At 45.3% G+C, this 24,806-nt stretch overlaps 1 protein-coding gene across 9 annotated transcripts in view; it reads left to right on the plus strand.

Moving 5' to 3' along the window:
- CELF2 (CUGBP Elav-like family member 2) overlaps positions 1-24,806 on the plus strand; it is a 403,350-nt gene that overhangs the window by 299,741 nt on the left and 78,803 nt on the right. For all 9 annotated transcript variants that reach the window (XM_063134745.1, XM_063134747.1, XM_063134750.1 and 6 more), the window contains exons 4-5: positions 61-109; positions 13,277-13,411. In XM_063134745.1, coding sequence (XP_062990815.1) covers positions 61-109; positions 13,277-13,411 — 184 coding nt within the window. The remainder of the gene's footprint in view (positions 1-60; positions 110-13,276; positions 13,412-24,806) is intronic.

Here is a 24,806-nt window from a genome sequence, read left to right on the forward strand (position 1 = left end):
ACTTGTATCATTCCAACCTGCTTTACTTTCTTCTTTCTTCTTGTTGTTTGTTGTTTCTAGATGCATCATCCCATTCAGATGAAACCGGCAGATAGCGAAAAGTCCAACGGTAAGCGATTAACCAGTTTTAAACTTAAATGTCACCATCTCTTACTGTTTGAAAGAAAACATCAGGATGCAGTTCCATTAAAAAAAAATTATTTTTATTCATTTATTTATTTTGTCTCATTGCACTCCTGGTGGACCTTTCCATGCAGCTGTGACAGGTCTAGGGAGAACATTGACCTTCTATGAACTCCCATTTATCTTACATGTGGAAGGAGAAGAGATTCAGAGAAATGAATTTTTCCTGCCCTCAGTGATGTATGCCATGGCCACAGAGAACATAATACAAGAGTCCTCTAGTCATGGACTTCCAAGATGAATTTCATAAACTGGTCATTGATAACAATCTGTTCTGAAATATAGTGGCAACAGAATGACCAAATAACCAGGGTCTTACTTTAATTGATTCAGTTGACAACTTTTGATTTCAAAATTGTTTGTCCTATGAACTGAGTCAGAGGGAAATTTGATGGTCAGAGGCAGAATTTAGAAGCAGAACATGATGATGGGATAAAAGATGAAGTGTGACAGAATTTGATAGATCAAAGTCAATGCCTGGTAGAATCTGCAGGGTTTGGTTCATGAGTTTTAAAAAGAAAAGGCTATAATGTGCCGAATACATGGAAATATTTAAGTGTACCATAAAAGCACAAAAACTAAGTGCCATTGAAGACCAAACTGTTGCTTTCCATCTCCTGACATGTTCTTCATTTCTGCTAGGGGCTGACCCCCTAGCACAGCTGTACAAGGTTTGAGAGCAGCTGCCATTGGACTCCAGCTGTTCACCTCTTGCAAAGCTTATCTCAATTGGGCATCAATTTATGAACAAATAATACTGCTTTGAAGGCCATTTTAAATCAAACCAGTAAATTAGGCCTTAGCTAGACCTAAGGTTTATCCCGGGATCATCCCGGGGTCATCCCTGCCTGCTCCCAGGATCCCCTGTGTGTCATTTACATGAACAGGAATGACCCCGGGATGATCCCGGGATAAACCTTAGGTCTAGCTGAGGCCTTAGTATGTATGATCCTGTGGTGGAGGAGAAATCAGCTCCCTCGAATGGCATTTCCTCTCAATGTGGGAAGATTCTAGAACAGGGGTGAGCATAAAATAGATCTCCAGATGTTTTGGTCTTCAACTCTCAGCATTCCTAACCATTGTCTATAGTGATAGGGCAGGGATGGACAAAGATAATTTGCTGCCTAGGCAAAGGACAAGATAATGGAGCCTTCTTGTTCCATGTACAGATGTTGCTTGGACTGGTAGATGAAGCATACTTCAACACTTGGGATCTACTTTCTGCTGCCCCCTACTTTAGAGTTTATTGACTTTGTAGAACCCAGTCCTAGTTACTTGAGGCAACACTGTTTTATTGCTAGTTAAATGTTGGCTGATCAGCAGCCTAGCTCAACCTGTGCTCCATTCCTGAACTCTGGCCAGAGGAATTACAGGGAAATCAGCCAAGCCATGTAAAAGAACCATCATAGAACAGCAGAGTTGGAAGGGGCCTATAAGGCCATCGAGTCCAACCCCCTGCTCATTGCAGGAATCCACCCTAAAGCATCCCTGACAGATGGTTGTCCAGCTGCCTCTTGAAGGCTTCTAGTGTGGGAGAGCCCACGACCTCCCTAGGTAATTGGTTCCATTGTTGTACTGCTTTAACAGTCAGGGAGTTTTTCCTGATGTCCAGCCGGAATCTGGCTTCCTGTAACTTGAGCCCATTATTCCGTGTCCTGCACTCTGGGAGGATCGAGAAGAGATCCTGGCCCTCCTCTGTGGGACAACCTTTTAAGTATTTAAAGAGTGCTATCATGTCTCCCCTCAATCTTCTCTTCTCCAGACTAAACATGCCCAGTTCTTTCAGTCTCTCTTCATAGGGCTTTGTTTCCAGACCCTTGAACATCCTCATTGCCCTCCTCTGAACACGCTCCAGCTTGTCTGCATCCTTCTTGAAGTGTGGTGCCCAGAAGTGGACGCAATACTCAAGATCCAAATGCATGGCGGGAGCAGGACAGGGGAACACAGCAAGATGCGTCAAGGCTAACCAGTGTAGAAGCTATGAGGCTGGGCCTGTTTCTTTAGTCTGGGACTGTGCTCACTGCTACTCCCTCCTACGGACTTCCTTTGCCTTGGCTCTCCTGTCTCAGTGAGAAGGGAGAGACATTGGATCCCTTGGTCTTCTTTGTGGAGACAGCTTTGTTGATTTAGAAACATTGCTGTGACATGCAAAACCTGCGGCACACTTAAATGTGAATGAATTGTTCCAAGTAGGCCTCTGAAAAAAGAGGCACAGCCACCTTGGCATGTTAGGTTTTTCATCGAACTCTGCCCGGCACTTCGATTCCTATAATTTGCTAAGAGGCAAGTCAAAGACTCCTCCTACCTCCTTAGATTGCAAGAACTTTGCTTTTCCCACCTGGCAGAAATAATCAGAGCTGTTTCCTTCCAGAAGGCATCTTTGCTCTTCATTAATTAGTAATCAGGGCAGAAGCCACACACTCAGAGATTTCAGTACCTGCAAATGTAAATGATGACTGGGCCGTAAATCTCTCCACAGAGTTAGAAGGCTTTTCTTTCCTTCTTCTTTCTTTCTTTTGTTCGTTGGCTCCGTGGATTCAGCCAAGTTTAGAGGAAAACAAAGAAACATTGTTCTGTCATTTCATGAAAAGTGCTTGATCTATGATGACAGCAGCAAACCGGAACTGGCGGAAGATTAGTTTTCCAAATGGTTTGGGGCTCGCATGTTTGCGGGGACAGTCGACTCACAAGTCAAATATTGCCAGTTGACTGCCTTGTTCGTCAACAGTGGTCAAATATTGTCAAGTATTTCATAAAATCCCTTGTAAAATGTAAGCCCGCCTGGGGAAGATGGGCAGGGCTGGCTGTTCTGTTAGGCAGAGTGAGGCAATTACCTCAGACAGTAGAACCTGGAAGGCAGTGGTGGCAGTCCCCAAGGCCTTCCTCCTGAGCTCCCCAGTCCTTCCTTGCTGTTGGAGGACACAGCTCTGTGTGCCACACAACCTGACCTGCAATCCCTAAACTAGCCCACAACCCTCAGGTGTGCCGTGCAGCGGAGAACGCTTCCCTATAACCACTGTTGAAGTAGGAATGTTGCGGGCACCCGACAGGGTCTGGGACTCTGACAGAATCCCCCACGTCTGACCCCCTGGACATAGCTCGCGGGGCTGAGGCACATTCACAGGGCTCGACAACCACCTGGAGACCCCATTGTTGCTCACAATGGAGGCTCCAGGAATTGGGTATTTCCTGCCCTGCATAAATGGCAGCTGTAAAAGGCCTATTTACACAAGATTAAAGGCATGAGTGTTCCAGACCGCCAAAGAAGGTTGCGCAGTGCTGTGAGCGAGGGTGGGCGGTGGTGGCAGCTTAGCGGGTATCCGACGGAGCTGGACGTGGGTAAGTTTGTCCATCCCTAAGATTCAACTGCTTAGTCATCATCTGTACATGGAAGGGAGCACCATTTTGACTTCTGCCGCAGGCAGCAAAATGTCTTAGGCTGCCCCTGAAGAGGGGGAATGACCTCAGAGAGGGGATATTTGCAGGGAGTGTCCTTCCCTTCCACCTGCCAATTCTACCCTGCAAGTGCCAGCCCCACCCCACCCCCTGTAAACACATTCATGGTATCTGAGAGTACAACTAGACAAGATGTTGGCAAATCTATGATCGGATCTCTTCCCCCCCCCCAGTCTTATTTATTCTGAAGCCCACCTGTCTTCCAAGAAGCTCATGGTTCACCCCCTTCTCATTTCATCCTTACAATTTATTTATTTTATTTATTTATTTATTTATTTATTTATTTATTTATTTATTACATTTCTATACCGCCCAATAGCCGGAGCTCTCTGGGCGGTTCACAAAAATTACAACAATTGTGTTAGTTAAGTTAAGATGAAAGATAGTGGCTCACCTGAAGTCACCTAGCGCCAGCAAGCTTCAAACTGGATGGGGATTTGAACCCTGGTCTCCTGCGTCCGTCTCCATGAAGTCCAAATCTAACACTGAACCATACTGGCTCACAAACTTAATTGCAGCCAAAGGGTAAGGTCTGTGTAGATCAGGGCCATGGCTGTGGTGGAGGGGGCCCCCCCGGCATCATTTTCCTGATTAACTCTCCCCCATTCCCGCAATCTACTATTTTTCCCAAACAGGAAAATATGCACGTATCCATATGATACCTGTAGGTTTTCCCCACAGGCCAAATTACATTGTTAGGAGGTCAGTTGTTCTTGAGAGGGCAGCGCAGGTAGAAAACATTCCTCCTTGTATTTATTTTTTAAAACACCATAATGTCTATTTGTGCCCTTGGTAAACACAAAGGTGAAAACACAAGTTTACTTAGGGCATAATCCTCTGCACGTTTAGACAGAAAGAAGTCCTACAACTCCCAGCATTTCCCATGGCTGGCTGAGAAACGCTGGGAATTGCAGGACTTTTTTTCCTGTCTAAACGCGCATAGGATTGCGTCGTTACTTATTTATTTCAATTTTCAAATACAATTCCCCAAAGCTTAGAATGCAAAGGTGTCATTCTACTCTTTGATTTTGTAAGCCTTTTATAGAACGAGTAATGCTTTGAAAATTATTCTTAATGTCTTTCCCCCCATTTTGTGAACTGTTTTGTGAGCCTTTGTGATAAACCCAAAATAGTTTAATCTTTGCATTTGCAATTGAATTAATCTTCCTGTATTTGGTTTTTATCCTACAATCTTTAAGTGATTAGACAGATCTTTAGATCTGTTTGTAAATGTGAGTGTTGCTGTTAGTGCTTTGCGCTCAAAAGGAAGCAGCGTCGTTTTCGTTTTGTTTTTTAAAAAAACATTCAGAAAAAATAAGTGAGGGGTGAGAAAGGAAGACATTTTAAATCCCTCTTTGTAAGACTGCAGAAAAATAAAAAAAACACCTAGCATACAATCTGTCCATGTCACACCCAGATTTAATGCTGCCTGAATTAATTAGCAACTTTTTCCCTATGTGTTAGTGCTAACATATGGCATTCAGTTACTATTTCCAACTCAGCACTTCGTTCCTCTACAAATTTCAAAAATCTTTTCTTCAAGCTTTTTCCAAAATCAGAAAAGGACTGCATGGCAGGGATATATCAATCTTATTTTCTCCTAAATAAATTCTAAACTGTGGTTAATCTTCACTGTGTTTTCCTAAAATAAGCCAGCTTCACTCACAACCCATGGTTTGAAGTTGATTGCTTCAAACAAACCATTGTTAAGCTTAGCCACAGTTTTGCCAGGTTCAGATGAAACGACGAGCTGCAGTGAATCTCAAATGGAGGTGAAAACTCCCAAACACCTGGTGGCCACGCCAGAGAAGGAGAAGGGAGACCCATGAACCTGGGAAGAGATTAGGTTCGCTCTTGTCATTATTAGCCATTGTTTACTGTAGCGTTCTAATGCAGGGTGGTGGTGCACAAGCTGAATCTTTGCTGGACATCCACCAAGTTTTGAATCTTCACCACCCCCAAACCAGATCAACAGTGTATTTACGAAAAGGGAGAGCTTTGAAACAGAGCTGAGGAAGCTGTGGCCCACCAGATGTCATTGGATTCCAACTCCCATCATCCCAGCCGATCAGGGATAATTAGAGTCCAAGAACACCGATTTCTCACTCCTGGCTTTTTGGAAGCTATGTAAGAGAAGAGGGCAATTGGGAGGTGTTTTTGTTTGGTGTATTTTTTTAAAAAAAAAAACACCAGGAACGTGGTGTTTGAGATAAAGGAACATTCTCTCCAGCCCTAAGTTTAAAATTAGCAAATCCTGACTGCCCAGATATCTAAAAGTCCAGATCCTGTGTGTGAAAGGAGATGGGTTGGTTCCAGTTCTCCTTTGCTGAGAGCCAATAAAGCTGGTATCGTGTCACAGTTCGCTTTCAGCCATAAATAGTATCGGTTGCCTCCGAAGATCTGTCAGCAGCATTTGCAAAACAGGGGAGCAGATTCGCAGTTGCATATTTAAAAATAAAATTAAAAACAACAACAACAACAACAACAGCAACTCTGAGTCAGTTTTCTGGATGTTTAATTTACTATAAAATCAGCCTCCAGCTGAAAACCTGTGAAATCGTTTTAGTTAATTTGCTGTATTTATCAGTTTACCAGTGAAACTTGAGCAGGCCAAAAGAGAATCTGTCATCTGCAGCAGTTTGGAAAATTAAAAACAAAATCTTTGTCGTTGTTTTTTTCCTGGGGTGGGTGGGGAGGGGGTGCGCGGGGAGATGAAAGCTAAATCAATGGCTACTTAACAGCCCGCTGCCTCCCCTTGTAAATGGGACAGAAAATGCAACACACATATACACAAATACATTTTTAATAGTGCTTGTCAGAATGCTTGTCTAGGCAAACCATTTTACACTGAGCCTCACATCGGAAAGATATTGTGGGCTAAAGATATTGTGGTCAGTCTCCCCCAAACTCGACGTCATTGGCTGCCACTCGGGAGAGCAGGGAAACGCACAACAGGGTGACAAAAGGACTCGGGATTGATTTTGTGACATGTGACGTGGGCAGGGCGAAGCTCAACACAGAGCTGCCATTTTGAGCAGCAGTCCTGTGTTTCTCAAAGCATGCTGTTCCTCCCTAATTCGCACACTTCAGTTGTAAGGCAGTCAGGAGGTTTTCATGTGGTTAGATGGGGATGCAACCTATAATCAACTGAAAAGGCATTGATTTAATCAACTAAAAGGGTAACTAAAAGGACTTCTTTGCAGTGGCATCCACCCTCTGGAAAAACCCTCCCTCAGGTAGCTTGGGAGTGGTTCCCAAACTTTTTCAGGTCACCGCCCCCTTGGTTCCACAAACTCATGCCCAGTGCCCCCTACCCTACACTATAAAAATCATTATTCAGAATAATGGTTTTCAATGACCCACTAAGGATGATAATAACAATAAAATTCAAAACAGTAACAATTAATTGAATATTTATTCAAAATCCAATTGTATTTTTTTAGTTTATTCAATTAAACATAATTGATGAACTTGATCCAGTGATATCATCTTTTCAAAGTCTGATAGTCATTTAGCAAGAATATTAGATATCACATTTAGTAACTAGGGTAGGTTTGATTTAATTTCATTTATTACATTTATATACCGCCCCATAGCCGAAGCTCTCTGGGCAGTAGAGTACCTCACTATTCTGTAAATTCGTAATGTGATGGATGGGCTTGATGAAGTGATACCAGTTTCCCAATGTCTGGTTTAAAGTCACTTAACACGAGTCTTAAATCACCACGTTTAGTAATCTGGAGTCGATTTCTTTGCTTGGAGAGAAGTAGGCAGACCACACTAAAACCACATTCCACCAGATATGATGTTGGAAATGCAACCAGGAGCTTCTGAACCACTCTCCATAGTGCAGGATAGTGATCAGACATTTCCTTCTGTAACCAAAACTCCTGGTACAGAAAAGACCACCTCGAGCGCCCCCCTGCCACCCCCTTGCCTCTTAATGCAATCCCACTGCCCCCTTTGGGGAACAACTGCTTTAAACACCTCCTGAAAAACACATCTTTTCAAACAGGCTTTCCTTGCACTGTAACTGCTGCTGGGTTTGTTTCGGTTTTAAGCAGTTTTAAAAAAAACCTTTATATGTTTTGACCTGTTGTATTTTATGGTTTTAATTGCAAACTGCCCAGAGAGCCTCAGCTATTGGGCAGTATAAAAATAAAAAAGCGGGGGCGGGGGGGGGGGTAGAGAAGAGATTAATCGGCCCTTTTTGGCCAATTTAGTCAATGCCTTTTTAGTCGATTTGAAAGCACTGATTAATTGGGCCTTTTAAAATGACTAAAAAGATATTCCCAATTAATCAGGCAACACTTTTTTTTGTAAAAGCTGGACTACAAATCCAAAAATCCCTTGGCGGAAAAAATGCTCAGAGCATCATTTTTCCCCTGCCAAGAAGCCCTTCAAAGCTTCTTCCAAAACCATTGGAGTCCTTCTTTCACAAGGGGAGATTCCACACGTCGTACTGAGGGTGCTTCCACATGCCCCCAGTGCACCCCCAAAGCAATCGTGTAGCTTGCCTGGAGAAGAGACGAGGAAGAGGTGTCCTTGCCGCCGCCGCCACCCACCTACCTCCTCGCCGGCCGGGTCGGAGAGCTCTCCACACCCTGAGGGGTATGTGTGTGTGTGTGTGTGTGTGTGGACAGTGTAGATAACAGGCCAATTGAGGCTAGCATTCTGCCTTTGTATTTTAATATCAAATACTCTAAGCACTTAGACTACATAGATCACTGATCTAACGCAGTTTAGCAATGCAAGTTTCTCTCTCTGATTAAAACTTACTCTTTAATTTTTGCAGTTCTTGTATTCTTAAAAGAGAATCCCCCCCCCAGTGCACAAATCCACCTCCCCCCTCAAATGTACATTTTCACGTTTTAGCCTCTGTTGGAAAGGCACATTTATGACCGGAACGTTAAAAACAACAACACCAGTCTGCGGAATCTATGAGATTCATGAAAAGCCGGTCTGCTGTGAAATCCATGGGTCGGATTCCTAGAAAAACAAACCGTTTGATTCCCTTGCAGATTTCTCCAAAATCCCTAATGCATATATGGAGAAAAATGACTCCAGACAGCAGTCCTGGGATTAATAACTAGCTGAGTGCCACCGCCACCATTATCCACCACCACATGTACTTTCCCTGTTGTGAAGTATGTTCAATGCACTAAAATGGCCAGAGGTGTAAGTTCAATGAAAGCATGTGAAAATATACTGTTTTTCTCTGTCTTCTGCTGCATTGTATTCCCATCAAAAGCTTGCTCATATTCCAAGGTGGAATATGAAGGGGAGGGGGCTTTTGGTAGATTCTTCTCCCCTCCCTCTCCCCCTCCCCATCCCCCAGTGGAACTGAAACAAAAGACCTCCTTCATTACTAAAATAATTTGCACAATAATAGAAATAAATAAGTGCACGGCAGATTCTCTGGAGGAACGGTTTCTCTGCACTTCCCTACAAACCCTGACTGTGTGCTCATTAACAGCGAATTGAATTTGCATTCCATTTCCAGAACCAAGAAAGGAGCGAGATGCCTGCTGTATAATGAGCACTCGGGAAGACCGACAAGAACAGTGACTTGGCATTATTTCAAGTCTTTAAAAATGATCGGTCGCGTCTCGAATGTCTCTTATGTGACACATGTCCCCTGTCGCTGAATAGCACCTTCCCCCCCTCGGCTGCCTGTGATAGGAAGAGGAAGAGAAGGAGAAGGCAGACGACGAGGGCCAGTAGCTTTTTAGCTTTGCATCTTCAGGAAATGCTTCTTTGCTGGGGAACCACGTGGCATCGCCCACTGAGCCACAACGCTTTGTAGGGCAGAGCTGTGCTACCCGTGGCCCCGCCAGGGGTTCTTGTACTCCAAGTTTCATCAGCCCCAGCCAACATAACCGAAGGTTGGGGTGATGGGAATTGTAGTCCAACAACACCAGTCTTCTCCTTCTGTAGAAGACTGTGGGACATGCTCTTTGGCACGGACTCAGTTCATGTAGGCCCTGCTACGTTGTGTGGGACATTGGCCAGGGCATTCTGCGATGTAGCAGACCCTTACGCTAGGCCCGTCACATAAACCCTTCGTAGGCCAAGCACCACCACTTGAAAAACCTGAGGGGAGGGTTAATTAAATCCTTTCCCCTAGCTACTGTTTGAGGGAAACAGGTTTTATGCAGGATCTGCTCTAAATATACTGTGGGAATACTCTGGTGTGAGTGTTTAATAACTGTAAGGCAGGTAAATAATGCCAAGCTGACACGTGGTGTTTGGTAGCTAACAGAATAATAAAACGTTTATGGTTATTTAAAAACTTTAAATAAAAATATAATACTTTCAATCCTGCCTAATCTAAACTCTCCACACACCAAATCATCTCTCTCTCTTTACACCAATCCTAAATCCCTAAAATCTAAACTCTTCTTTCTTTACAAATAAAAACACACACAAGAAAAACAAAACCTAAAGACACACACACCTCAAAAACTCCCCACACACTCCTTATATACTCCTCTTCCCCCCCACCTATTACATCACAAACCACACCCACTCCGTTCTAACATTCCCTACTTAACAGACATACTAATTCAGACATATACAATATAATCAATTGTGTGAGGTAACGCCACACATTCCTCCTCTCAAACTGAAATCATGGCCCAAAAAACGTACTCAAATATTCTCGTAGCTCTAAGCTACAGTGGAAGATCAGTAGTGATAGGCAAGCTGTCTTTCGGGGAAGCATGTCTACTTAACTTTACTTATTGAGAACTTCCCAAAACGCATCCAAGGAACCTCAGAGCCCTCAGAAGGAAGTTGGGGAATCATTGGTCTTAGGTGAATAAGGCTCCCAAACCCCAGTAGCAATTCTAAGGCTACAGCCTTGCAAGCCTGATGCCCTAAGAAGCTTGTATTATCCCTGATGTCTCCTCAGAGTATCTGTAAGCATGCTCTTGCACTGGTCTTGAATAGAAGGGGCAAGGTGGCTCTTGTGTGTTTAGTACTATCCATGCATATGGCACTTTTGAAAGAATGAGAGGCCATGCCTTTGCTCCACGCCTTGTACCTTTTCTGGCAAATGGCATGAAAGCAAAACAAAAAAGCACACATTCAAAACCCTTTCCTAGGATGGCCTGCATTGAGCAGGGGGTTGGCCTCGATGGCCTTATAGGCCTCTTCCGCTATTCTATGATTCTATGATAATAGGGGTCCACTTTTTAACTTGGTTTTGACATACATTTTGACTTGCTCTGAGCCTCTGATGCTGGAGCATAATGTAAATGCCTTTCCTCCCCACCCACCCCCCAAAGACTCCCTTTCCCTCAACCAGTTTAGGCAGGTGGCTCTGATTTCGGTGGGACTGTGAATATTTATTTATTTATTTATTTATTTATTTATTTATTACATTTTTATACCGCCCAATAGCTGAAGCTCTCTGGGCGGTTCACAAAAATTAAAACCATAATGAAACAACCAACAGGTTAAAAACACAAATACAAAATACAGTATAAAAAGCACAACCAGGATAAAACCACGCAGCAAAATTGATATAAGATTAAAATACAGAGTTAGAACAGTAAAATTTAAATTTAAGTTAAAATTAAGTGTTAAAATACTGAGAGAATAAAAAGGTCTTCAGCTGGCGACGAAAAGAGTACAGTGTAGGTGCCAGGCGGACCTCTCTGGGGAGCTCATTCCACAACCAGGGTGCCACAGCGGAGAAGGCCCTCCTCCTAGTAGCCACCTGCCTCACTTCCTTTGGCAGGGGCTCACAGAGAAGGGCCCCTGTAGATGATCTTAAGGTCCGGGTAGGTACATATGGGAGGAGGCGTTCCTTCAAATAACCTGGCCCCAAGCTGTTTAGGGCTTTAAATGTCAATACCAGCACTTTGAATCGGGCCCGGACCTGGACTGGCAGCCAATGAAGTTGTAAAAGGACTGGCGTAATGTGATCTCACCGGCCAGTCCCTGTTAGTAACCGGGCTGCCCTGTTTTGTCCCAGCTGAAGTTTCCGGACTGTTTTCAAAGGCAGCCCCATGTATAACGCATTGCAGTAATCCATACGAGAGGTTATCAGAGCATGGATAACTGTAGCTAGGCTCTCTCTGTCCAGATACGGGCATTCATTGTCAGAACCAACCAGAACTCTAAAGGTGCTATCCAAGGTACTGAACATATTTTGGAGCATAGAGTTCAGCACCTTGGACTACTCCTTTAGAGTCCTGGCTGGTTGTGTGGGAACAGCAGGCGATGCACCCGATAGTGTGTATATGTGTATGCCTGCATGCATGCACACACAAAACACACACAGTGGCACAAGCCCTTGCAGCACAGAACTCGCTTCCTCACACACACAAAGTGGTTTCCTATGTCCATAGGTATAGATCCGCAAATGGACGCAAAAAGGAGAGTAGGGGGAAGTTTTTACATTGTGAGATTAAAAGGCCAAGACAATGCACAAAACAGCAGTAGCTGTGTTGCGTTTCTCTGCGGAGCACAAGTGAATACAAGATCCCGTCGGAGTGGGTATGACTCACTCCCAGCTGGTGGTAAATTATCTTAGCTAGGTAACATGGACATATGAAAGTGGGGCAATTAATCCTCTGTAGCGAGAAAGCCACTCTTCCGTTCTTCTTGCGAAAATTCAACACAGTATCAAAATTTGTCAACAGATTCCTCCAGCCTAGATCGAGCCATTTCCTGGCTCTGTCGCTTTAAGGATTCTGAACGTGAGCTTCCTTAAACTCAGTCTGATGCATACAGCAGCTGCCTTGACCTACTTTGTGTGTGCCTCCCTCTACAAAAAAGGAAACCATCTAGCAAGAACCTGACCCCACCCCACCCCCCTTTAAAAAGAATTCTTTGCAAGCCCAACGTCACATGTCTGTTGGGGATTTGGTTTTCCCAAAGCAACCTTGCAGCACCTTCCATTGAAGTGTTGCCCTAGAAGAGGGAATGTTTGCTAGCCATGACTGCTTGGAATGGGAATTACTTTATCATTATAGGTAAAGAAGGGGGGAAATTCTCCCTCCGTCTTCTGCCTTTGGCACCGTTGCTGCCACCTGTCCTTTCAGCTCCATTTCCTACAGCTGGTTGAAATTGGTCATGGAGACCCCGTATGCCTTGCAAGTCTTCACTAAGTATGTTTTCCCCCCATTAACCCATTTCATCTCATATCCTCCATCTCAGCTTCCATCCACATTTCTCTTTCATACATTAGCAGACAGGATGGGAGGATTTTTTTAATCTAAATTAGAATCTCCACTCATGCTGCCTGTTGCCGTTCGCCAACTTTTAGTCTTGGGCATCAAATGGTTTTTCTTAAGTCGTAAAATTGGGGGGAAAGATGCAAGGATGACCCACTCTTCTGGTCTGCGTCGAAGGAGCCGGGGGGTGGGAGAGGCACGTGAGGAAATGGTCTCAAGAGAAAAGCAGGAGATTTGGAGAAGAGAAAGGAAGGTTTGTATGTGTGATGTGTGTTTTACACACACACACCCCACACACAAAAGACTTGTCTTCAGTTACAGTATCATGCACACAAGAGTGGTGCCCAGTTTGATGTGGTAATGAAGCATTGATCACAGATGAGGAAAGGAGAGAGAGAGAGAGAGAGAGCGATGAATTGCCCTTTGCTCATTCATTATTTTTTATCTCCTAGCTGTGGAAGACAGAAAATTGTTCATAGGAATGGTTTCGAAGAAGTGTAATGAGAACGATATCAGGGTGATGTTTTCTCCATTTGGCCAGATAGAAGAATGCCGAATCCTTCGGGGACCAGATGGGCTGAGCAGAGGTGAGTGTGCGGCGCCTATAAAACGCTCTTCTTTTTAAGTGCTAATTGGAGTATGATATCACGGTCATGGGGGATGGAGCCATTGTCAGCTGCGAGAGGTTAGGCTCGGAAACGTGCCACGGGGCAGACTAACCCCCGTGGATATATATTTTTTGGAAAAAAAATAGAACCTGAAACCTTTTATTTTTTTAAAGTCCGAGAGGTTCTCTGCGATAATGAATTAACTCGTGTCGCTGCCTTGTTTGCCAGACAGAACAATTCCACTGTGCCCTTTCTCTCATAGTTTTTATACAGAGAAGCCTGGGAGAGGGGGGGGGGGAATATACATCCGGACATATTGCACTCCCCTATGGAATGCCTGTCATTGGTGCCCCAAACACCCCCAAGTCGGGATGTATTGCAGGTTTTGCTTTCACTGCAACATGGTCCCCAAGTCTAGTGGTTTAGTTTTCTCTATGGGAGTGGACAGTGACCACTCACACTGGAGAAAGTAAAAGGGTGGACTTGGGGACATAGGGATCTCTTCTCTGTCCCTGGTCACCCCAACTTTTCAGTATCAAGCCTGGTCCTGCCTCCTCTGCTGTGTCTCGTCATCTGCATAGTCCCACCCTGAATTTTGGTTTGTGATCACACCTGAGCATGATGGAAGGCTTCCTACATCCCAGTTAGATAAAACACCTGCAGATCAATAGCGTGCCATCAATGGCTGGCAGTTAAACTGACCCTTCTTCTAAGCAGGGGTGCGCAACTTTGGAGGTTCTGGGGGCCTCTGGAACGCACGTGGAGGCCACACACACTCCCACTTCCAAAATCGCCGCCCACCCCCAAAGGGCATATATTTGCCTTAAAACAAGTTGCACGGGGATCACACACCTTGTTTTAATGAAAATAGAGCTCCTGGAAGCCGCAGAAGAGCATAATTCTGCATCAAAAAGAGGCATGATGTTCCCTGCACACCTTTTGAAGAAACAATGTGGCTTTTTTCATGCTGCTGCTTCACCCCTGTTTAAATTTAGGGGGCAATTCAGAGGCATAGTGGCAAGCATTTGGGCATGCAAAATCTCCAGTGGGGGGGTGCATGTGCCCACCTGTGCCCCCCCGGCTTTAAAGGTGTTTTAAAGGTAGTACATCCTACAGATTTGCAGATGTGATGCACAGAGGGAAAGGGAAGTAATTTCCCAAGGGAAATTTAGAGACGGTGGGAACTAACAGTGCCCTCCTGGGCTTGTCTACTTGGAAGTAAGCCCCCACTGAGTTCATTGAAGCTTACTCCCAGTTAGGTATATTCAGGATTGCTGCCTAATAATATTTATTATGTTAGAAAAGAACTACGCAGCATTCCGCATGTGGAAAATGCTTCCTGTAAATGTTACAATAAAGTGTATGCGGGTCAGTGAGAAATGTCGGGATGTGCTGATGTTTACTGGTGAATGTCGGCCTGTAGTTCTATGGTAGAGTGGCATCATTTTCATCATTTATAGCAGGGGTGGGCAACCTGTCGCTCTAGGGCTCCATGTGGCCCTTGCCTGACTTCAAAAGGCAAGTGATCATTTCAGACCTTTAGCAAGAGCTTCAGACCTTTAGCAAGAGCATGTGGCTAGGGAGGAAGGCAGGGAGGAAGGGGAGGATGGAGAAAGAGGGACAGGAGTGGAGGAGAGAGGGAAGAGGTAGCCAAAAGAGAGAGGGGAAAAAAAGGTTGCCTTGGCTATTTTGTCCCTAACCCGCCCACCACCAGATTCAGCCCCTCCCACCACCAGCATGCAAGCCTGGACAGGTTACCCCCAAGGGAATGTAGCCGTAAGCAATGAAAAGATACCACTTCTCTTATTTACAGTTAAAAGAGATTTATCCTACCACAGTTGTTAAGGGCTTTTTTTAAAAAAATACATAATACCGATTCATGTCCCAATCATATACCATCTTGACTCATGAAGAAATGTTACCAAGTTTCTGACATTTACCGTAACATATAAAAACATCAGGAGATCCAGTTTGCATAGTGGTTTCAGATCTTTTAACTGGTCAGTACCATATGAAATTCAACTACTATTTTTAAAAAGGGGAAGTACAGTCATATATCCATAGGGATATCTATGCACTTGATTTAAAATAATAATATCCCCCACTAAAGCTCAATTCTGCATGCTCTATAAAGTATGTAAATTAAGCTTGTCTGCATACATGTGCTTACTTTGCATAATTTATTCCACATCTGCCAGTCGTGAGACAAGGCAAAGAGCTATGCAGAGCATTGAGATTTTGTCCATGGACCTCTTGAAATCTGTCTCTCTCCACTCCTCTGGCTTCACACTTTCAAGCCTATCTCCACAATCACATGGACTAGGAACTTGAAAAGTGGGGTGTTAAAGACATTGTGTTCTTCAGCCATTGTAAAATTCTGGACATCGGCAGAATTCACACAGACCTGCTTATGCAGAATCCAATCAATGCCTCATTTGGCCCAGTTCTGAAGGACAGGAAGATGTAGCCTTATCGTAGAGCTACAGGTCAACACTTTCATACCAGCCATCACTCTTCCAAAGGCCTGGAGGAATGGATGGAGAGAGTGGGGATACGGAGTTGAAAAGCAGAAGCACCACGATGCAACATAATTAAATCAAAGCAAGAGAATCACAGTTTATGCATTTTTTAATTAGAATTCCTACATGTATCCTACTAAATTAACTTTTTGTTTTGAAATATTGCCTCAAGCCTCCAAAATGATCTTTAAAGACTAGCAGGACCTATGTATGTAAACATCTTTCTATCTATCTATTTATCTGTCTATCTAATCCTCCATCCTTTGTCCCCCACTCCATGGATACAAGAGCATTGATTTAGATTGGAACATAAGCAGATTGGGATTGCTGTATTCACAGTTTTGTGTATATTTTGTGAGCTTCTGTGCGTCTAGATTCCTGAAGGAGCCTGTGTGCCTTTGTGTTTGATGTATTTCACTGTTGGAATAGTAATTGGAGGTACAGAACAAATGAGAATGGGCAGCAGTCAAAGAGCGAATTAGGAAGGCATCGGCAGAATTCACACAGATCCACAGTGTCTGGAGGCTGTTTTGGGATGGATGAGGGTGAAGAAGCTGAAACTTAGGCCATAGCTAGACGTGGCTTTATCCCGAGGAAACCCCGGGATCGTCCCTGTGCGTCCACATGACGCACAGGGGATCCCGGGATCAGGGAGGGATGATCCCTCCCTTGCCCCGGGATATAGCCTCCCCTTTGGCCCCGGTTTTTCCATGGTCCCAGGCTGAGCCCGAGACCACGGAACGTGTGGCCGGAGGCCACGGGTCGACCCAGCTCTGCGCACAGAGCGCAGTGCTCCTCAGGAGCGCTGCGCCCATCGAGGGTAGGGTGGGGGGAGCGGGGAAAGTAATTTAAATTTTAAAAAAACTTACCTTTTGCACACGAGCGTTCGCGCGCTGCTGGTCCTTTAAGTATTTTTTTAATGGCAGGCGCGACGCCTCTCCTTCTGAGGTCATCACACATTGTGTGTAAACAGAGGAGGGATCTCGCGTTAAACATAATGCGAGATCTTCCCTCTTCCGTCGTGGGATAACAGGTAGGTCTAGCCAAGGCCTTAATCCAGACAAGACAGAGGTACTGTGGGTTGGGAAACTAACTACTTCGGGTGGAGGTTTACACCTGGTCGTAGATGGGGTTGCACTCTCCCTAAAAGACCAAGTACACAGTTTGATTGCCCTCCTGACGTTCATTCTACCAGCTTAGGCTGGTACGCCAGCTGCGACCCTATTTGGAGAGGACGGACCTTGCCTCACTTACCCGCGTGCCAGTCACGTCCAGGCTGGACTACTGTAATGCATTGTCCGTGGGGCTGCCTTTGAAGATGGTTCGAAAACTTCAACCGGTGCAGAATTCGGCCACCCAAGTATTGGTAGGGGCGAGGCAATTTGATCATATAACGCCTATAGCTACACAGGTTATCAATGTGTTTCCAAACCCATTTCAAACTGCTAGTTTTGACCTTGAAAGCTCTAAACAGTTTGGGATCAAGTTACTTGAAGGACCGCCTTCACCCATATCAACCTACCCACACTTTAAGATCAGGCCCTTCTCATTTGCCCACCCGTGAGAGCAATTAGGTGGATGAGCACATGGGGGAGGGCTTTCTCAGCAGTGGCCCCACACCTACGAAACAAACTCCCATTGGAGGTCTGCCGTGCACCATCCCTGCAGGCTTTTAAGAAGGCCTTGAGAACATTTTATTTTACTGTGGCCATCCCGTGATGGGTACTGTTTTTGCTGCAATTGTTCTTGCCGGTTTTATTGTTTTTAATTGCTATTTTAATTGTGATTTTTTTTATTGCTTTTAATATTTTAATTGTTTTATTGTTGTAAGCTGCCTTGTGAGGACCTCTGCCTAGAGTTGGGGGGGGCATCACTGAAAAGGCCCTCTCCCTTGTTGCCATCCTCTGAGCTTCCTTCGGAGTAGGCACCTGGAGGAGGACCTTAGATGTTGAGCGTAGTGTACGGGTAGGTTCATGTCGGGAGAGGCGTTCTGTCAGGTACGGTGGTCCGAAGCCGAGCTTTATAGCTTAAAACCAACACCTTGAATAGGGCTCAGAAATGTACAGGAAGCCAATGCAAGCAGGCCAGAGTCAGTCTTATATGTTTGAACCTTCTGGTCCCTGTTAACAATCTGGCTGCTGCATTTTGCACAAGGGGCTGCAGTGGGGAAATATTCCTTCCATTTGCTTCCTATATTAAGATGTCATAAGATCCAAGCCAATGGCAGGATGTCAGGGCTGGAAGTTCAGAATTAGCAATGGGAGAACCAGGGATGTTCGTGCTTGCTGAACTTCTGTGAACTTCACTGAACTTCAATTCGAATCTTGGTTTGGCTTGCTCCCATTTTTGTTTGCGACTTGGTTTGTTTCTTTGTTTCTTTGCTTGAATGGGAAAAGCGTGCATCTCAAACAGTGTGATAATATGAAATTGTGTTAACACGTATCTATAATGTGCATTCAAGATACGTATTGTTTTTTTAAAAATCACATTTTTAAAATTCGATTGCATAGAATCATAGAATAGCAGAGTTGGAAGGGGCCTACAAGGCCATCGAGTCCAACCCCCTCCTCAAGGCAGGAATCCACCCTAAAGCATCCCTGACAGATGGTTGTCCAGCTGTTCAGGGCAGGGCAGTTTTTCCCCTCTATTCAGCAAAGGAGGCCTCATCTTGAGTACTGCATCCAAATCTGGGCACCACACTTCAAGAAGGATGCAGACAAGCTGGAGGGGTTTCAGAGGAGGACAATAAGGATGATCAGGGGTCTGGAAACAAAGCTCTATGAGAAGAGACTGAAAGAACTGGGCATGACACTGTTGAATGAGCATTGGGTAAAATAATGGGTGTTGTAATAGACGTATGGCTTAAAGAATGGTCATACACATGTGGCCCTCCAGATGCTGTTACACTTCCCCACTGGCTATGCTGATGGCTGATGCACTCCAGTAACATCTGGAAGGCCACACATCACCACCACCACAGGTCTAAAGGCAACCCACATGGTTCTTCTGCCAAGGCAAAGCAAGCCGGCCCTATAGAAAGCTGCCTAAGCTCCTCAGAAGAACAGCTGACTTTAAATGGCCTGAACAATCTTTTTCCTGTGACCGTGGCCTGTTTCTCTTGTCACAGCCAAAATAAATTTGGTCGTGATTTCATTTTTACAGCTGTAGTTCGCTGCATTGTAGCCCCAAGTACCAACTACAGCAAGGCAAATTAAACCTTTTAATTTTCCATGTTAATAAGTCTAATTGGATTAACTATGCAAGCTGGAAATGGATGAGTGCAGGTATCTGGGCAATTAGTTAAATATTCATTGTGGCTAATCGAGAGTCAAGTTTTTTCAGTCCTGCCAGGGTTATTTAAGTCAAACACCACCAAAAAGGCAAACATCGTGCTGGATTTATTCACTTGTCTGGTTGAGTTTTGTGTGGTTTCAGACATGAAAGAGCCCCTGACCACTGTGAGCCATTGGCAAATGATGGGATTTGGCTGTGTGTGTTGATTCGTCCCTAGACTTCAATCATACAATGAGCCACAAAGTGATGAAGTGCAGCAATGCAGTACATTGGCCAGTTGGCGGTTATAACTCTGCGTCCTCATCTGTGCAGAGTCAGATCAAATCCTTGATTGAACACAGAAATAGATATAGGGAGCATATTGGGTTATGCATGAAAGCCCAAAAAACCATACAGACTTTCCAGGCTTAGGGTTGAAGATGTCACATCTGGCAGCAAGCAGAGTGTTACATCTGTTGGAAACTTATTAGTTCGTGCACGTCTGTAGCAAATAAATATACAGACCAACTAGCTTTGAATGCATGCAAGGCACCCTTTCGGAAGGGTATTGAATAGGGTTGTGCTCCGCTTCTCCTTGGACCGGAGAAGCAGGAGCGGATCGGGGTGCTTCGCCTCCCCTTAAGGCGGAGGCGAAGAGGATCAGGAGAGCAGTGGAGCATCGCGGAGCGGATCGAGGTGAAGGCGGATCCTTCGCCTCAATCCGGAGCTCCGCAAAAAAGGTAAGGGGGGTTTACTTGGCCCTGCCACTGCCGCCACCGCCCATGCATCAGAGCCAGGTAAGGGGGAGGGGGGGTCTTACCTGGTCCATCACAGCCCGCTGCCGGCTTCACTAGAGCCCGCGGCTCAACCCGGAAGTGTAGTTCTAGTGAAGCTGGCGACGGGCCAGGATGGACACAGGTAAGGGGGAGGAGGGAGGGGGGTTACATGGCCCTGCCACCGCTACCCGTGTGGCGACAGTGGCAGAGCCAGGTAAGGGGGCAAGCGGGAGGGAGGTCTAACTGCATCCGTCCGCCTGGTCTTCCTGTTTGAGTTCTTGGGCTCAGTTGAAGCAGCTGCAGGACCACAGATGGACGCAGGTAAGGGGGAGGAGGGAGGGGGGTTACTTGGCCCTGCCACCGCCGCCTGTGCGGTGACGGCGGCAGAGCCAGATAAGGGGACAAGGGGGAGGGGGGTCTTACCTGCGTCCGTTGCGGCCCATCACCGGCTTCACTAAAGCTCGCAGCTCAACCTGGAAGTGTAGGCTGCAAGCGGGGCTTACCTGGTTGAGCCGCGGGCTCTAGTGAAGCTGGCGATGGGCTGGGACGGAAGCAGGTAAGGGGGAGGAGGGAGGGGGCCTTACCTGGCGCCGCCCCCACCACTGCGGAGCTCCGATTCGGAGCGCAGTGGAGCGGACCCTAGGTGGATCGAGGCGAGGCGGAGCGGGGGAGTGATGAGGAGTGCTGACACTTGTGGTTTCTTTTTTATAGGTTCTAAAAGCCATTAGCGTGGTTGGGTTTGATAATGATTTGTCATATAAAACCCAGTCTCCCTCTGTGTGCATTTTTAACAGGCAGGCAGAGGGAGAGTGCGAAACAAAAAGAAAGCAAAAACTGCAAAACATTTGCCAATATTAGGGATGTTTGCGAATTCCAGTACATACTGACTTGATCTCACAAACTAATGTGGGGATTGAAACTCAGAGCCAAAACAGATGTTTGTTTTATGGTATGATTAGCAACCACGTCTGTGGGTTTGTTTGTTTTTGTGTTAAATATCAGGTGTGCACGGGGGACGACGACCACAGCCTGAGTCTTTCCTCCCCAGCTGTAATCCCAATGAAGATCTCCCTTCCATGCAGGGCCGGCCTTCCCTGAAGCAGCCTGATGCAGGCACATCAGGCAGCAAAATTTGGGTGGAGCGGTGAGAGCGGTGACGGTGGTGCCCGTGGGTTCTTGGTCCGCAGGTTCTTGGTCCTGCTGGCAACCTGCAAGCAGTCAGTAGGACCAAGAAGCAGCTTCTCCTGCAAGACTCCCGGGCTGCTCCCACCCACCTAGACTGCTCTTTTGGACAGTTGGCAGGACTCACCCACTGCCCCTTGGTCCCGACGGCCACGTGTTCGTGGCCGGCAGGACAAAGAAATGCTGAGTGCAGCTGGCACCAGCTACCCAAACAAGCAGCCTGGGCGGTACTTAGAGAGCAGCCATGTCTTGGTCCCACCGCGTATCCGCATGACTCCGGTCCACCAAGACTGCCTGCCTGGGCAGCTGGTGGCACAGCTACAGGAGGCAGCGGGATGGAATAAGAGGCAGCGGGCTGCTCCCTGGTATGGCTTGCCCACCTCTCCCAGAAGCCTCATGAGACTTCCAGGGTAAGGTGTCTGAAGTGGTGGAGATGTGTTGCCTTCCAGATGTCCTATGAAGAGAGACTGAATGAACTGGGCATGTTTTGCCTGGAGAAGAGAAGATTGAGGGGAGAAAGGATAGCACTCTTCAAAGACTTAAAGGTTGTCACACAGAGGAGGGCCAGGATCTCTTCTCGATCCTCCCAGAATGCAGGACACGGAATAATGGGCTCAAGTTAAAGGAAGCCAGACTCCAGCTGGACATCAGGAAAAACTTTCTGACTATTATTATTATTTATTTATTTATTTATTTATTTATTTATTTATTTATATAGCACCATCAATGTACATGGTGCTGTACAGCGTAAAACAGTAAATAGCAAGACCCTGCCGCATAGGCTTACATTCTACTAAAATCATAGTAAAGCAATAAGGAGGGGAAGAGAATGCAAACAGGCACTGGGTAGGGTAAACAGGCACAGGGTAGGGTAAAACTAACAGTATAAAGTCCGAGCAACATCAAGTTTTAAAAGCTTTAGGAAAAAGAAAAGTTTTTAGCTGAGCTTTAAAAGTTGTGATTGAGCTTGTAGATCTCAAATGTTCTGGAAGAGCGTTCCAGGCGTAAGGGGCAGCAGAAGAGAAGGGACGAAGCCGAGCAAGGGAAGTAGAGACCCTTGGGCAGGCGAGAAACATGGCATCAGAGGAGCGAAGAGCATGAGCGGGGCAATAGTGTGAGATGAGAGAGGAGAGATAGGAAGGAGCTAGACCGTGAAAAGCTTTGAAGGTCAACAGGAGAAGTTTATATTGGATTCTGAAGTGGATTGGAAGCCAATGAAGAGATTTCAGAAGTGGAGTGACATGGTCAGAGCGGCGAGCCAAGAAGATGATCTTAGCAGCAGAGTGGTGAACAGAAACCAACGGACTGATGTGAGAAGAAGGAAGGCCAGAGAGAAGAAGGTTGCAGTAGTCCAACCGAGAAATAACCAATGCATGAACAAGAGTCTTGGCAGAAGAGACAGACAAAACTGTTAGAACAGTACGACAATGGAACCAGTTACCTCTGGAGGTGGTGGGCTCTCCCACACTAGAGGCAATCCAGAGGCAGCTGGACAACTATCTGTCAGGTATGCTGTAGGGTGGATTCCTGCACTGAGCAGGGGGTTGGACTCGATGGCCTTATAGATCCCTTCCAACTCTACTATTCTATGATTCTATGATTCCATGTTGTTGGAGAGCATCAGACATCAGCATAGCCAATGGGGAAGTGCAACAGCATCTGGAGGGCCACATGTTTAGGTACAACCTTGGTGCCAGGTTGAGGAAGGCTGCCATAAAAGATGCAAACTTTCCATCTTTTGAAATGGTTGGGGGAGGTTTTTCACTATTTATTTATTTATTTATTACGTTTTTATACCGCCCAATAGCCAAAGCTCTCTGGGCGGTTCACAAAAATTAAAACCATAATAAAACAACCAACAGGTTAAAAACACAAATACAAACTACAGTATTAGCTCACTAGGGTTATGCACCACCTCCCGGCTGCCTGGGCTGCTTGTTTGGGCAGCTGACACCAACCGTGCTCACTTTGCTTCTCCGTCCTGCTGGCTACGTGCCTCCTGTAAGGCATCGCTCCTGAGGATGCCTTACAGGAGGTAGCCGGGGCATGGAGTAAGTGCTCGGGGTAGGTTCCAGTGCTCGGGGTGAGCGGTGGTGGCAGCACACATCAAGCAGCAACCCACCTTGGGCTGGGCCTGCTTCCATGGCAGGTAGGTTTAGGGGAAAAGCTACCACTAGGAGCTCTTTTGCTAAAGCCCATTGCTGCAGTGGAGGATTTTGGTCGGTATTATAGCTGAGGAGGGACACTGCATACATTGGCCCCTCTGAAAATCCCCTCTATTAAAATAGCAACTGGTTTAGCCATTCATTATATACCAGCTTTTGCATTTTCCTAATTTTCCAACATCTCCTGGCTCAAAAAACCCCACCTCTATCAAATACATTTTTTCTTTTAAAAAAAATGATTTAAAATATGTAATTAAATGTGCATTTTCATGCAGATTTTTTTTTTTTTAAAAAAAAACCTGATTAATGCAGAAATGGGATGGATCAGATTCATGGTGAACACAGGCAGACGAAACAGGCCAGAAACAGATGGGTTCAATTCAGCCCTTACCATTATTCACTAAATGAATATTTCTGAACAAGCTGCCTGTGAACAGTATCTGTTTGAAAAGGGGGATTGAAAGAGTGGGGGTCCTTATCAGTTTTCAGGTACTGACACTCTTTTGCAATGCTGAAGAATAACAACAAATCTAAGTTTAGATACCATTTCAATTGAGATGACAAGTGTAATAGATGCATTCCTAAATCTGTTCTGTGACAGTGCTTGTCCTTCTTTCTGATCCAGCCTGTAAGAGGAAATTGCTTTGAGAAACCTTTCCCAAGTCAATCATTTATCTGTTCTGGAGAGCTAGAAGGCTGTTTTACAGAAAAAGAATAGTGAAAACTCACTCCCTTTTGGCTTTACTAGTCATCTCTGACAATCTGGAAGTAGAGTTGATAAATAACTGGATCAATAACTGTAGCTACTGAAAGAGAGCCCAGATAGAAAGGTTAGCCACATTTCATATACATCTCCTCCTCCTCCTCCTCCTCCTCCTCCTCCTCCTCCTCCTCCTCCTCCTCCTCTCCTTCAGCATATTTGAACATTTGTGATGTATGTATTTGCATTTTTAGCCTGCCCTGAGGGTTTGTGACAGAATACTCTACTTTAAAAAGCAAACAAACAAAAAATAACACAGAAATTGTTTGTAACTGCACACAATGAGAGAGCTTCGGCTATTGAGCGGTATAAAAATGTAATAAATAAATAAAATAAATAAATAAACAATACAGAATTATTAAAGCACCATCTTTCAACTTGAACCTTGGCCAATAAAGGATTTTCCCAACTGGGAAAGGTCTTGAAAAAAATGCACAGGGTGAGAATTAAAGGCCGTATAGATGACCATTTTGCCGCATGTTAAGTCAAGTAATTTATGGTGTGTGTCTAAACATTAGCAACATTTTACCACACATTCCTGCCACTTACCTGAACCTGATGAATGCCCAGGGAACCCCATCAATTGAAAGTATTGCTGTTCTTCCTGAAGAATAAGATGGTAAAAACGTCATTGCATCAGTCGTGATCTGGACTAGGGATGGGAGAGAAATCCGTTCAGTCTGCATTTCATTGTGAATT

This window comes from Elgaria multicarinata, chromosome 9 (assembly GCF_023053635.1).
Source record: "Elgaria multicarinata webbii isolate HBS135686 ecotype San Diego chromosome 9, rElgMul1.1.pri, whole genome shotgun sequence".
Lineage (NCBI taxonomy): Eukaryota > Metazoa > Chordata > Lepidosauria > Squamata > Anguidae > Elgaria > Elgaria multicarinata.